Raw genomic sequence first — 15,284 nt, 5'->3', positions numbered from 1 at the left:
CATGGCATCTGCATCAGCTCCTGCTCCCTGACCTGCTTGAGTTCCAGTCCTGACTTCCTTTGGTGATGAACAGCAGCATGGAAGTGTAAGCCAAATAAACCCTTTCCTCCCCAACTTGCTTCTTGGTCATGATGTTTGTGCAGGAATAGAAACCCTGACTAAGACAGAAATGAACCCTTTAATTAACAGATGTTTTTGTTTTTTGTTTTTTGTTTTTTATGCAAGTACACAGCAAAGCCAAGTGTGGAAGATGGTCTAGAATCTAAACTCCAGATACATCTTCAGATAATGATAGAAAACAGAAAGAAGACAAATTGCTTAATATTACCTACCCCTTAATGACCAAAGAACTCTAGCCAATCTCTTCATCTCCCTTTCAATTCTTTAATTCTCCATTAAAGGAAGGACAGGGTGCAGTTCTGGGCTTGGTGAGGCACTCCCTGCATTCAAGATTATGAGTTCAATGCCACCCTAGGCACCACAATAAGGACCTACCTGTATTGGTAGGTGGGGAGTTGTGCATGGCCTGCCTACTGCACTGGCCTCGGTGTCAAATGACTCAATAGCTACAAAAAGTATGAAGCCCTTTATACAGTAAGCAGCCTCCATGTATTAATGTAGGTGACTGACCTGTCTACACTACACACCATTATTCCCCAAAACTGGTGGCAGACTTTGATCTCAGAATGATTTCTAAACTGTATTAAAGAATAAACAGAAAGAAAATTCTGCTTTGGGGGCATGGAATGTGGGAGAGGAAAAAAATTGCTTTTCCCTGATTCTTTAATGGAAAAATATCAAGAACGAAAAAAAAAAATACATTCATCTGTAGAACAGCAACTCTAGCACATAAAGACCATATTGGAAAATATGACTTCAAATATCTATAATTATCTAGATGCCTGGAAACTTAAGCTGTTCCTCATCTACTGCAGCCCAAGGATAATGCAAGATGACAAATTAAAATCGCACGTGTCGACAGCAGGCTGCGACTCAGGTGAGCACACCCTTCCCAACCCTCAGAGTCTGCATTATTGCAGCATGCATTAAACCCAAACTCAAAAGGTGGTGAGGAATGACTTGTCAAACCATTTATTAGAGTTGATGGAGTGTAGACAGTCTTTTCAATAAGGCTTTAGCACACTGCTATGCACCGCAGTACATTATTAATGAAAAGGAACGCACGAGACTTGCATCAGCTTCCCCCTCTCCCCCAATTCATTCTGACATTAAATTCAAAATCAATTCTGCCTAGCCCGTATGGCACAGGGTCAGGGATAAAAATGCTAATATGTTTGTTGTTTACCCAAAACTTAAGCTTATCATCCAGAGAAATAATCAAGAATTTTTCCTAGTGTACTGAATTTAATAATAGCATTTTTTTAAAGAAGGGATCAGAGCAGGAAACAAATATAACAGGATTATCAACAAATCGTGCCCTAGTTTGTATGTGACAAGAGGATGGGATCCAATTATCTCTGACTGAAGGAACACAAAGGACAGCCACTGACTGTAAATGTGTGGGGAGAGCATTGGACTCCTCATTCAATAACTGAGTATCCAAATGGAACTAATTTACTCTCAAAAGGTTATTAAGTAATTGAGCCCAGAGGTACCCGGCTACCCGGACAAAGAGTGATCCTCAGCCCATGAAGAAAAATAAATAAATTTTACAATGATCCGATCACCTCATTCACTCAGTCATCCCAGTCAAGCATCTTACATCCAAAAGAAATAGATTAAAAATGACCTACCGCAAGCAAGGAGCCCTGATAGAGACAAGCACCTGTGGGAGAAAAACAAAAACAAAAATTAAAAGGTGATGTATAACAAACGAATAGTCACTACCCAGAATGCTTATTCCTTAACTCTATCTACAGCAGACTCAGCGAACTATTTAAGGGCTAGAATATTCTTTCCCTGAGGAAAAATTACCCCTTACATCAAATTGTCTCTCCCAGACACATGACAGAGTGCATGATTAAAGCATATTACTTGAATTTTAAAAGAAATGTCTCTATACCTTAACAATATGACTGCCTAAACAAGACCTGAACAAGGACAACAGCAGCAGACATGCTAACACACAAGGGAGAAATCTCAGGGGACCCCCACCACTTGACAATGAACTATAGACATCAAAGGGATACCAAGAGCTGGAGACATAGTCTTCCCTCAATGGAGAAGACCTCTAATTGGTTATCCAATACCAAGAGGTCAGCCCAAAATCAAGTTCATGCAAGCAACACTAAGCAGACTTCAGTGTGTGTGTGTGTGTGTGTGTGTGTGTGTGTGTGTGTGTGTGTGAATAGTAATTAAAAAAAGAGGAGACCAGGAATTCAGAATGAGTGGAAGGAATAGTTGGAGGAAGAAAAGGAAATGGAGGAAAGTGATATAATTATATTTTAATTAAAAATGTATTTATAGTGACAGTCTAAATACAATGCTATTATTATTGTGACCTGTCACAAAGGCTTCCATAATCCAATCCCAATTTACTTATCCAAGCTTCTCTTCCATACATTACTACCTAAACTCTCTGGATCAACTCAGAGGGCCAACTTCTTCCATAATTTTTATGGCTCAAAGTTTCTTTCATCCTCAGTTCCTACGGAGATATATTTGGCTTATTCAGGATTCTTGAGCCTGGGCCCACCCTCGGACAGGATAACATTCGCTCTCCTTAAACACATCGCCCTTCTTGCCTGAATTATTTTTGCTGGCCCATTCTTGATACTTCCCTGTGGTATAGTATTTTTATGTGCTGCTTGCTTGTTTGTCTGGTCTGTTTGTGTTTGAGACAAGACCTCCCTATATAGCCCAACCTGACCTACAGCTTGCAATCCTCTTGCGTCAGCTTCTGGGGAGCACCACAACCCCCCGCTGCGCATAACATCCTTGCTAAGGAAGGGAAATGGCACCTCTGCCTCATAGCATCAGTGCACAAGCTCAGGAAACGGACGGCCTCTACTTTGAACTGCCTTCCCACCTGTCCACATTGTAAGCATTCACCAACTTACTATACAAACACAAAAACACCCATTTCACGCCCTTCCTATAGTTCACCCATCACTGGGGAGCAGAGGTCATTGTGTGGGATATGTAGGTCAGTGGTTCTCAACCTTCCTAATGCTGTGACCCTTTAACAGAGTTCCCTTTAATAGAGTTTCATGACTGTGGTGATCTCAGTCATGAAATTATCTCCTTGCTACTCCATCATTGTAATTTTGCTACTCTTATGAACTGTCGTGTAAATATATGATATGCAGGGTATCTGACAAGTGACCCCCGAGAGGGTTGCGACCCACTGGCATAGATGTAAGCTATTTGAAGAGCGGCCTTCGGTTGTGCCCCTTACCTCTAAATTCTTCCCACTCCATGTTTTCCCTTGATGTGCTGCTTAGGAACTGGTACAACTTTATATTTTCCAGTCATTGGACACCAAATGTAAAAAGCAATGGATGGTCTGTTCCAAAGGCAGAAGAGGGCAGAATTTGACCGGGGCTTGGGGTACAGTACCAGCTAGTCTCTCAGCAAATGAAACACAAAATAGGTGGCCAGAGTGCAGACACAACAAGGCATATCATGACAGGGTGCAGTTGGTTTCCAAGGAGGGATGGACAGGTTTATTACAGTGCCATTTCCCAAAAAGGCTAACTTGGCAGCAATGGCTGGCCTACCTTCCCTGTCAATCACAGATCTAACAATCTGTAAAGAAAATGAGAAGACTGTTTACACTGGGTTTGAATGAAAGATCTCGATGGGCAAATTCACTGAAAGGACTTTTACGTCCTTGACATTCAAATGAGAAAAACTTGGGAAAAAACTTGAAGAGAAATTCATCTTAACTGACCTATTTTGAAAAACTTGGTTCTGAAGACAATCTTTTCGATCTATATGTTGTAAGAAAGGAGATATATGAATGAACAATCATGTGTATCTAGAAGAAATATATACCTCAACAATTCAGTTTTTAAATCAGTATGTCTGTGTATAATACATATGTGTGTGTGAGGGGTTGATGCATATGTGTGTGTGTGTGTCTGTGTGAAATGCCCATGTGAATGTGTATGTGTCTGTGTTCATCTGTGTATGACACACATGTACGTGGGGGGAGGGGGCTGATGCATATGTGTGTTTGTGTGAAATGCCGATGTGCATGTGTGTATGATTCATATGTTTGTGTCTGTGGGTATGATGAATATGTGTGTGTGTGTGTCTGTGTGAGATGCTGGTGTGTGTATATGTGTGTGTTTGTGTGAGAGAGAGATGTATATGTGTGCATGCGAAGGCCTGAGATCAGCCTCAGGTGTAGGCACCGTTACATGGGTACTTTCTATCCTTTTTTTTTATATTTATTTATTTTTTATTAGATATTTTCTTTATATACATTTCAAATGCTATCCTGAAAGTTCCCTATACCCTCCCTCCACCCTGCTCTCCTACCCACCCACTCCCACTTCTTGGCCCTGGTGTTCCCCTGTACTGGGGCATATAAAGTTTGCAAGACCAAGGAGCCTCTCTTCCCAATGATGGCTGACTAGACCATCTTCTGCTACATATGCAGCTAGAGATACGAGCTCTGGGGGTACTGGTTAGTTCACTTTGTTGTTCCACCTATAGGGTTGCAGATCCCTTCAGCTCCTTGGGTGCTCTCTCTAGTTTCTCCATTGGGGGTCCTGTGTTCTATCTTATAGATGACTGTGAGCATCCACTTCTGTGTTTCCCAGGCACTGGCATAGCCTCATACGAGACAGCTATAACAGGGTCCCTTCAGCAAAACCTTGCTGGCATATGCAATAGTGTCTGAGTTTGGTGGCTGATTATGGGATGGATCCCCGGGTGGGGTAGTCTCTGGATAGTCCATCCTTTCATCTTAGCTCCAAACTTTGTCTCTGTAACTCCTTCCATGGGTCTTTTGTTCCCTATTCTAAGGAGGAATGAAGTACCCACCCATTGGTCTTCCCTCTTCTTGATTTTTTTGTGTTTTGCAAATTGTATCTTGGGTGTTCTATGTTTCTGGGCTAATATCCACTTATCAGTGAATGCATATCTAATGACTTCTTTTGTGATTGGGTTACCTCACTAAGGATGATATCCTCCAGATACATCCATTTGTCCAAGAATTTCATAAATCCATTGTTTTTAATAGCTGAGTAGTACTCCATTGTGTAAATGTACCACATTTTCTGTATCCATTCTTCTGTTGAGGGGCATCTGGGTTCTTTCCAGCTTCTGGCTATTATAAATAAGGCTGCTATGAACATAGTGGAGCATGTGTTCTTATTACCAGTTGGAACTTCTTCTGAGTATATGCCCAGGAGAGGTATTGCTGGATATTTCGGTAGTATTATGTCCAATTTTCTGAGGAACCGCCAGACTGACTTCCAGAGTGGTTGTACAAGCTTGCAGTCCCACCAACAATGGAGGAGTGTTCCTCTTTCTCCACATCCTCTCCAGTATTTGCTGTCACCTGAATTTTTGATCTTAGCCATTCTGACTGGTGTGAGATGGAATCTCAGGGTTGTTTTGATTTGCATTTCCCTGATGATTAAGGATGTTGAACATTTTTCAGGTGTTTCTCAGCCATTCAGTATTCCTCAGTTGAGAATTCTTTGTTTAGCTCTGAACCCCATTTTTTAATGCGGTTATTTGANTTTCTGGAGTCCACCTTCTTGAGCTCTTTGTATATATCGGATATTAGTCCCCTATCAGATTTAGGATTGGTAAAAATCCTTTCCCAATCTGTTGGTGGCCTTTTTGTCTTATTGATGGTGTCTTTTGCCTTACAGAAGCTTTGCAATTTTATGAAGTCCCATTTGTCAATTCTTGATCTTACAGTGCAAGCCATTGCTGTTCTGTCTAGGAATTTTTCCCCTGTGCCCATATCTTCTAGGCTTTTCCCTACTTTCTCCTCTATTAATTTCAGTGTCTCTGGTCTTATGTGGAGGTCTTTGATCCACTTAGACTTGAGCTTTGGGGTACTTTCTACCTTGTGTTTTAAGACAGGATCTCTCCCGGACTGGAACTTGGAAGCAGTCATGGCTGGGTGGCTGTCTCCACCTTCCTAGCACATGGACTGCAAACATGGGGTCCTGGGTACTGATTTAAGTCTGTATGTTAGCATGACAAGCAGTTTACCAACTGAACTATTTCCTGAATAAGCAATACAGCTTTAAAATGTTAGCCGCTCCATATTCACCATTTAGAATAATTATCTCCGTGATGGCATTTTTGTGTGTGCATATTACATACCCTGATCATACGCACTCCCTATTGGCATCTCTCACCCCCTCCACCTCCCACCGGCCCCACTCTTCCCACTTTGTCAACTTTTACTTTCATGCCTACAACTCACTTCCTAAGTTATTTAAACATACATTTACTTACTTCTGATGCTTATTTATAAGCATAAAATTATAATGATGTTTTTAAAATTATAATGAAGACAATCACCACTTAGGTGCAATTTTACAAAACTGAATCATCTTTTCAGACTATTAATCTCTTAATAACTAAACAATTGGATATCTGTGGCATATTCGGGTTTTCTCTGAACTGATAGATAAAATTGTGTGCATTTATCATGCATTTTCAAGTGTGTGCAACCTTTACAATAATCTAAGAAATTTCAGCTTTGAGGATAAAGCAATAGTTACCCTTTAGAGAAAGACCATCTTCCCATACAGTCATATAAGGCAGCTTTCCAAGAAATGTTCATCATTAAGTAGTGTCATTGTCATGTGAACATCATAGTGTAATGACACAACTCAGACACCAACACAGGCCCAGGTAGTATCACCTAGAGCCAGCACATACACTGTCTGTCACATCATTACATGGTATGTCACTATAGTCTTAGCTCCTGTCTCCATTATGTTGTCTTGCAAAATAAGCTTCTTTTCAATGCTCGTTAGGTCATCCAGCACCTTACCAAATAAGCAAACAGCCCATTTTTGGAAGTCTGGTCAGAACCTATAAACTCACAGCAACACGAAAATATCCAGCAGCCTCGAGAATGGCCTTACATTTGTACTTGTTTAAGCCAAGCATCTGGGACAGACCCAAGTCAAACAATATGTAGCTGATAAATTCTATCATTAGAAAAAGAAACAACTCAATTTGGGTTACTCCATGATGTGCAATTCCAAAAGAAATAAGCTTTGCCCTCTGAGGGCTTCCCTAAAATGAACTGTGCTACCCAGAAGGCAGCTGCCTATGTGAGCCTCCATTAACACACTTTCCAAAACCTCAGTTCTACTCTCCGGAGAGAATAAAGCATTCCAGTACGGTGCCCAGTCCCATCAAACATTTATCATCACCCAAAGCCAGACGAGGCCTTCCAGAGCAAGCATATTTCTCCCACACTATGGCAGGCTGCACACCCACCAACAGACGAAGCTGTGATGTTTTCTGGCAGGGGGTGCTGGGAGCATCTCCTGGCACAAAAAGGCAGAGAGGGCTTTATTCTGTCCAGTTACTTCACAGGGGAAACACAGCCACTCACCCTGCTTGTTCTTAAGGAGTTCTAGAACCACCCTGTGGGCCTATGGTTTGAACTTGATGGACTTAGATGAACTTAAGAAAAACTACAGCTTTAGATGAACCGTTAGAAAGGGTAGAGATCTAGAAGGAGAAATGGGCTTTCTTTATAGGAAAACTAGGGGGCAGGGGGACAGTTGGAGTGGGAGTTCTCAAGCTAAGGCAATCTCTAGTTTCAGGGCATGAACTATGTCTGAGACACCAGGATCTTAACTTCTACAGTGGGGCATATTGCCACTACACACACAGAGCACCATGATAAGCCTATATCCTGAGACTGGACTGTTCTCCCTGACTGCTTAGTTTATTTCTTCTGAGTCACACATGCAGAATGTTACCTGGATAAAATAAAAGCCCCAGAGGGCTTCTTTTCTGAAGTCTCTTGGAGAGTATAATGTACTCCTTTCTGAGGCTCCCATAAAAAGCTTAATATTTTTAGGGAAATTTTGAGATATGATGTGTAACATACGTCCATCCAAAACTATTTGCCACAGAGATAGTAACTGGTAACTGGATCAATTAAAATCCAACAGTCACAAAATGTCAGATTTTTGTAGAGAAGTTTCCTCCTTGGTGAAAACTTTGCATGTTCAGGGGAACTTCAGATGTTTACAACGAGGAAGTAAACTCAAAATAGCTTCAGGAAGTCCCTGAAGCTAACCAGATTCACTAGGTCCCTTCCACTTCCCCCACCCCCGAGAGTATATAACGATTAAAGACTGATGAGAGCCACTCTCAGAGGAGTCCAGTTGCAAACAAGAAGTTCACGAAGTTGAACTTTGATGGTATCCTACTTTGATCTATCATGGACTTCTATTTGGAGTGAATAGCTATACATGTGTGTGTAACGTCTTCCCATGAAAAGTCTGCCACACAACAGACACACGGGTCAGAAGAAATCATGGCACACAGAGTCATTAGATAAGATATGTAAAGAGCAGTGTGTCCTAGTTAGGTTTACTATTGCGCTGATGAAACATCTGGAGGCAGAAACATCTGGAAGCAGAAGCTGATGCAAAGGTCACAAAGAGGTGCTGCTCACTGGCTTGCTCAGCCTGCTTTCTTATAGAACCTAGGACCACCAGCCCAGGGATGGCACCACTCACAATAGGCTGGACCTTCCCCCCATCAATCACTAATTAAGAAAATGCTTTACAGCTGCATCTTATGGAGGTATTTTTTTTTCTCCGTTGGGTTCCCTCCTTTCGGATAACTCTAGCTTATTTCAAGTTGACATAAAAGTAGCCAGTACACAGGGTATTCCAAAAAGATGACTCATTGGGATCAAGCAGCCACAAGTTGGCATTTAAATATTCAAGCTTTATGTTATTATAATTCAGCATATGGCTGGGCACACTGTGGAATAGTTAAAATAGAATCATTTCTAGACTGACAGGATGGCTCACATCCTGATGACTGTCAGCTAGGATGCAGATCAATTAATAGAATAGTAAAACAAAAACTGGCCAACTGCTTCTGAGCCACCATAAGATTTGGCATGAGGCTCCAGCTTGGCCGGGTGGCAGTCCCTCTCCTCCTCTGAGCCCATGTAGTGGAGTGTTTTATGGCTACTCGTGCCTGAGTAATATTGAGTGAGATTGCCACCCAAATCCATAACAGTGATTATGGATAGCTGTGTCCCTACTCCAGGATGTCTATGAGGAAGCCGATACACAAAATCTAATCCCAGAAGGGAGTGGGAAAGCAGTATATTAGAAACAAGAACCTATGCTAATACATCATTTATCTGTTTCTACTTGCAGCGTACGATGAAAACCAAAGCGTGTAAAGTTGCGGTCAGTATCAATCAACTGGAGCCTGTGAAAATCTCAATCCTGAAAGACCCAAGAAGGACCACAAGTCCTCACAGCTCTCCTGCTCTTTCACCGATATTATAAATTTGGGGATATGTAAATACCTTTGAAGACCAATCAGACACTCAAGGAATATTTCGCTTGTTCCCGAAGATGTGAGAAGTCCCAAGTTCCACCAAGCCTAACATGACCTAGGAGCTCTCAATAAAGGTTTACAGAATGAAAGATGGAGGGGAGGGCTGTTTGTCCAGCCAATGCAGTCCTTCTCCAATGCTGAGTTTCAAGCACAGATTGCCTCACCAAAGGAACTCTCTGGCCAAACACAGAACCAAACCTACTGATGTATCTGAAAATAAAACAAATTCTCAATCAAATGAGCCTCTCCACTGTAATCTGTTAATAATGGGTATAGGAGAAACTAGGGCGATGTGAAGGCTTAGCTGAAGTCATGGGGTAGGGAGCAATAATAATAGACCCAAACTAGGGCTCAGGTCTCCAACAGTATTTCCCAAGTTCATACCAGGCGTCTATCTGGTTTAAACCCGCATAATTTCCACATGTGAGCACCACTCAAGATGAGTCTCCAGAAAATGCTGTTCCAGTTTCCCAGATTCAGAAAGCAGCCATGCTTGAAGCTTCCCTGTGACTTTTTGATTTTATTAAGCCCTCAAATCACAGTTTATCAGCTTAGCAATCTTGAGGCAATATACAATAACACTACCATCAACCTGGTTATAAAAATTCATCGTTCTCTTGATAAGATAAAAATTTAGAACCCGAAAGTCTCAGCACAACCTTTTTTTTTTCCTTGCCTTGCTGGGTGTTGAACTCAGGGCCTTGGGCAAAAGCTCTACTACTGGTCACAGATCTGTAGCTCTCACCCCTGATCTCTCTCTCTCTATCTGTCTATCTCTCTTTCCCGCCCTCTCTCTCATAATTAGAAAGCATATTTAAAGCTACCACGACATAATACCTCCCTCATCTAGTTAGATGGTTCATTCAAGGTCAGCTAGTTCATCACGGCGGCTGATCTATTTAAGTTAATTGAAAAGAATGTTATTTGGCATTCCCTCTTCTGATTGGTGCACTCGAGAACTCAGAGTGCCAAGAGCCAGGGTGGAGACAGAGGAGTTGTTGGAGCTGCTCTCAGAATCAGTAAAGTCACTGTAGGAAGAATTCATTGGAGTACTGCACTCCCTGTTGTTCACAAAGAAGAAAACAGTGAGTTCTCCCATGAGCTGGCGGGCTGAAATGTGATGATACGTCCAGCAAAGCATATGTAGATGCCTGGTTTAAAAAGTGTTCCCTGGGTGAGTAACAACAGTTAAGGGAATCTCTAAAGTTCACAAGTTTTCCGGCTCAATCTCTTTACAAAGAGAACCTTGACTGGCCCAAAGGAACAGCCTAATCAGAGGACAGCTGATTCGTATGTGTGCGACCATCATCACACAAGTAAACAAATTAAATGAGTTATGGTGTGTAAACTACTCAGCATAGCATGGGGAAATAATATGTGATCAGTAGCTGGGTTCACTCACTCAGAGCCAAGCATCTTGGTTTGGTTGGGTGTTCTCCGACCTTTTGCAATCTAGGACCTAATTTGTGAGCGGATGCAGAATGCTCTGAAGGTGAGTAAAGAAAATAGATGCAAAGTTCTCCAACTTGTAAGGACACACACACTTCAGTGTGAGCGCGCTTCAGACACTTTGCCAGCTATATCTACCAGCCCTCCAAAGAGCATACCCCATAGCCTCTTAATAATAATGGCTTTTGTCATTTCAAGAGATTTGCTTCTGAGAAACAGCATCGCTCCAACTGCCCCCTGGTGAGCAATCCAGGAGTGATAGCATAGTCTCTGTGTTGTTGGGATATAATTTTTAAATAAGAAACTGCCACCAAGTGTAACTGTAGTTTTTCTGAGCTCTAAGTTGAAGTTCGAAGCGCCCGGGCTGACGCTCCCATCTGGTTAATTACTATAATTAAACCTTACAAGGGTTTTTTTTTGTTTGTTTGTTTTTGTTTTTGTTTTTTTGTATGCAAAAACCATGCACACACACACAATTCTTTTAAAACAGGTTGTCCATAGTTTGAAAAACGCTGCGCAGCTCCCCAGGCGTGCTTTTCCTGGAAATAGTATCTTTCTGATATAATTCCCAGGACAGTGTGAGAAGGTGGTGCCTAAACCTGTGGGGAAAGTCCAGGAGTGGACTTCCAAGGCCAGGCTGCTTGCTAAGAGAAAAAAAAAAATGGTAAGGAAGAGAGGTACCACTGGTCTGAAGACTGGAAGCCCACCTGAGATTTTACCCTTCTGAATCTCCAGGTGCCCCCTTTCGGCACCTATGATGCGGGAAACGCGACACGTGCACGCCACTGCCTATATGATTTGCGACTGGGCAGGTGAACTCTTCCTGCAGCTGGATGAATAATGAATGGAGCCGGGAGTGGAAACAGAGAGTCCAGAGCCCAGCCGTGGATGAAGTCGTCCCTCTCCCAGCCCGCCACTCCCTTCCCCCTCTGCAAATGCTAACCCAGCCACTGTCCCCGCGGCTCTGAGCAGGTGGGAGCTCACAGCGCGCCTGGGGGCGGGAGGTGGGGGGGCAGCACCAGACTCAACATGTCACACACACACACACACACACACACACACACACACACACACACACCTCATCAGATTTACTGATGTATTATCTGAGCTCAGATTACGAAAGCTATCCTGACGACAACACTCAAGTCTCCTTTCTCTCCCCAAGCTCTTGAAGAAGTGGACTAAACCTAGGGAGAAGAGAAGTGCATACATGCTCTTTGACCACTTTTTGTTCCCTGAGAAGCAGGCAGCCTCGTGCTCTCGCTCCCGAGTAAAATTTATTTCATTACAACTGAAATCTCAACATCCAGAATACTACTTATAAAATCTTAACTGGTCTTTAAGGGGAGGGGGGAGAGTTACTGAGGCGAGGAAAGCAAAATAGAACAGTGGAGCTTGGGTGAGGATTTTGTTCCACAAAAGTGAGAGCAACTGATCGCTTCTCACCTAGGTTCCGAGTTCAGAAATGTCACCTCAAAAGGCCACCCACCCTCAAAAAGCAAAGAGGAGGCCGTGGCCGGGCTGAGATTTGACCGCAAGAGAAACCAGGAGTGGGGATTTCAGCCGAAAATGAAATCCTCTCCGTGTCCACCTCTCGCCTCAAATCAAAACTTCCACCCAACAATCCACAGCACTAAACCCGGCTGAGTGTCTTAAACTGCACAGTCGAACTCACACGGGGTTCCGCTCTTTTTTACCTTCACAATGAGGCAATACTGCAAATTCCGCCAGCGCTAAGGCCACCCCGAGCCACGCTTTGAGGACACCCATCGCCGCCGCGGCACTCTGGCAGGAAGATCCCAGCCTTCAGCATCCAAGAACCTGCTTTTCGCCAAACCTCAGGCTGCGGCGCCGGCGCCGGGAACCGGGACGCACAGACACTGGGGAAGCGCGGGCTGCTGGGCCGGGAGCCGAGGTTGGCAGGGTGGACCGGAGAAGGATGCGGCCGACAGCAACACTCAGTCAGCCCCGAGGCTCACTGGGTTCTCCAGCAGAGCGGCCACCAACGTGAGCCGAGCCTGCGAGGAGGAGGAGGCAAAGCTCAGACCGCCGCCAAGACTAGCAGGAAAGTTGCAGGTCAGCGGCTGCTGGGATCCCGCAGCATTGCCTCGGGCTAGACCAGTTCCTCCCGAGGTCCCCAACTGGCGAGCTGCAGGAGCAGGTTCCTCCTCGGCAGCTTTTCAAAGTTCTCTCGGCACGCCCCCGTCTGTCCGTGTAGCGTCGGCCGAGGGGGGTCGCCGCGAACACGCCGGGCCGGGCTACAGCAGCGCTCGGGGAGCTCGGCGGTGCAGGGCCGCTGGTTGCAAACTTTGTGCGGCCCTGCAGGAGCTCCGGGACTCGGGGGCGCTGCAGCCGCACCGCACCACGCCGCCCGGCTGCTGCAGGCGCTTCCAGAGCTCCGCGCAGAAGGCGGCGCGGGGGGCGCTGCTGCCACTTTCTCGCGCCCGCCCCTCGCCGAGAGGAGGAGGGCTGAGGGGCGCGGCTTGCTCCACACCGACGCCCACCTCCCCGCACCGTGCACCCCCGAGCTGCGCTGCAGGGCGGAGGTGCGATTACCCAAGTGGAGGTGGAGCCGTAATTGTAGATGCAAGGAGGAAGAGAGAGGCTGGAAAAGACGCCTCCGAACTCAATGCTCCCCAGATGAGGGGCCTGGAAACGCACAGGATAAGTCCCCGAGTGGATCCCCGCATTTAAAGCACGCACGCTCCGCCTTCCTCCGCCTCTCTCGCCTCCTTCTTCTCTCCTTTGCTGGGTGTGAAAATGGACTCAGAGACTACGAGCTTTGGCAAAGATTCCAGAGAGTCACGTGGGGAAGGGGAGACGCGGTGAGGGGGTGGGGGAAGAGGAGAGAGCAACCTGATCCCCTTATTCATCCTGCAGGAGTTGCATTGGCTTTGTCTGAGGCGGGATCAAAAGTGGTCACACTGAGGGCGGGTGGAAACAGGAGGTTAGGTCTCCATTCAGACACTGTTGAGGGTACCACAGGAGAAGCTAGTTGGGGACAGGGTGCTCACACCCAAGTCCTAACTGCTACTTCACCTCTCATCTTGCCCACTGCTACTGAACACAGAGCCTAAAACAGAGCTGATTGATCTTCTTCGCATTTTTGACCCTCAGGGGGTTTCTCTGCAACCTAGCAGTCTTGGGACACGTGTGTTCTAGGTTGAGATTCCCACGGTGAGTGCACCTTTAGAGCTTCCTAAAAGACTGAAAACACCACACAGTCTGGGTGAGTCCAGCTGCGCCTCCAAATGTCAACGACTGGAAAGCCAATGTCAGGGCAAAAGCATCCTGGTGTGCACACTTGGAGGTAGTTGAGGGATAGGGTGGGGTCTGGTTTCCAGCCAGTACTGAGTGATAGCTATTTTTAGAGGACTAAATAAAAATAGCTGGTCCAGGTTTGATCATTTTGTAACTGGGGATGGTTGCACGGGAGAGATACAGACTGGGTTTCGATGGCCAGACAGAAATGATTCTCTGTCTTGGCAGAGCTGTGACAGCTAGACTGTCCAGAAAGGAGTTTGAAGTGGCAGTTAACACCGAGCTATTCTGGGTGGTGGGCAGGGATCTTAGTAGACTCCAATATTGCTGGCGATCATAGGGAAGGCCCATGTTCTAAAGCACGCCAGTAGTACTTGAATTCCTCACTTTTTAGAATAAGTGGATGAAATGAAACTGAAGGGTCCCTGTAACTGTCACCACTTAGGCACCGCAACATTCGATTAACCTGGGTGTGGCTGTTGGGTATTCAAAGGACTTTAAGAATCGCCCAACAACTCCTCTATGCCTCCCAGAGCCGTTGTGGGGACAGAGCGGTTTTATCTCTGTATTTGAAGCACATATGGGGACTCTGTAAACATTTGTTGGAAGAATGAACTGAATCAAGCCAGTAATCATCACCGCCAGAGTTCAGCCACGGCTTGGATGGAACCTGAGTCCTCCCTCCTCCCACTTCCCCTCTCTTCCTCTAGAAACTATTTTCTCAGGCCAATGGAAAGTACTGTCCAAATTCAGGTGGATACACCCTAACAATCCCTAACCCCTCCTAAACACTTTTTCTGTAGCCACCACTGACTAGGAGTCACTTAAGACAGCTGGTTTCGATAGAATAAACTATTTGACTTCGTTTTGAAGAAAGCATACAACTGTGGCACCCAAAGGGGTCTCAAACCATCTTTTGGACTTGCTAAAGGAAAACAATAAACAATCTTTAAAAAGAAAAAGGTGAAGGGAGAGACAGGAGCATTACCACGAGGTACCATCATATACTGCATGGTACCGTCATATACTTCATGGTACCGTCATATACTGCATTTGTGGTTCTTAACAAATTGTTCATAAAA

General features: G+C 44.8%; 1 protein-coding gene across 2 annotated transcripts in view; it reads right to left on the bottom strand.

Annotated features, from left to right (window-relative positions):
• The window catches only part of Fras1 (Fraser extracellular matrix complex subunit 1), a 395,823-nt gene extending 382,183 nt beyond the window's left edge, over window positions 1-13,640 (bottom strand). The window contains exons 1-2 of one of the 2 annotated variants that reach the window (XM_021162463.2): window positions 12,639-13,640; window positions 1,755-1,786 (exon numbers count right to left, since the gene is read on the bottom strand). In XM_021162463.2, coding sequence (XP_021018122.1) covers window positions 1,755-1,786; window positions 12,639-12,711 — 105 coding nt within the window. In that variant the 5' untranslated portion in view covers window positions 12,712-13,640. The remainder of the gene's footprint in view (window positions 1-1,754; window positions 1,787-12,638) is intronic. The other variant, XM_029477538.1, reaches the window with a different exon arrangement.
• Window positions 13,641-15,284: the final 1,644 nt, after the last annotated feature.

Source organism: Mus caroli, chromosome 5 (genome assembly GCF_900094665.2).
Source record: "Mus caroli chromosome 5, CAROLI_EIJ_v1.1, whole genome shotgun sequence".
Classification (NCBI taxonomy): Eukaryota; Metazoa; Chordata; class Mammalia; order Rodentia; family Muridae; genus Mus; species Mus caroli.
The sequence above is the reverse complement of the archived record's forward strand: the minus strand, read 5'-3'. Positions and strand labels throughout refer to the sequence as shown.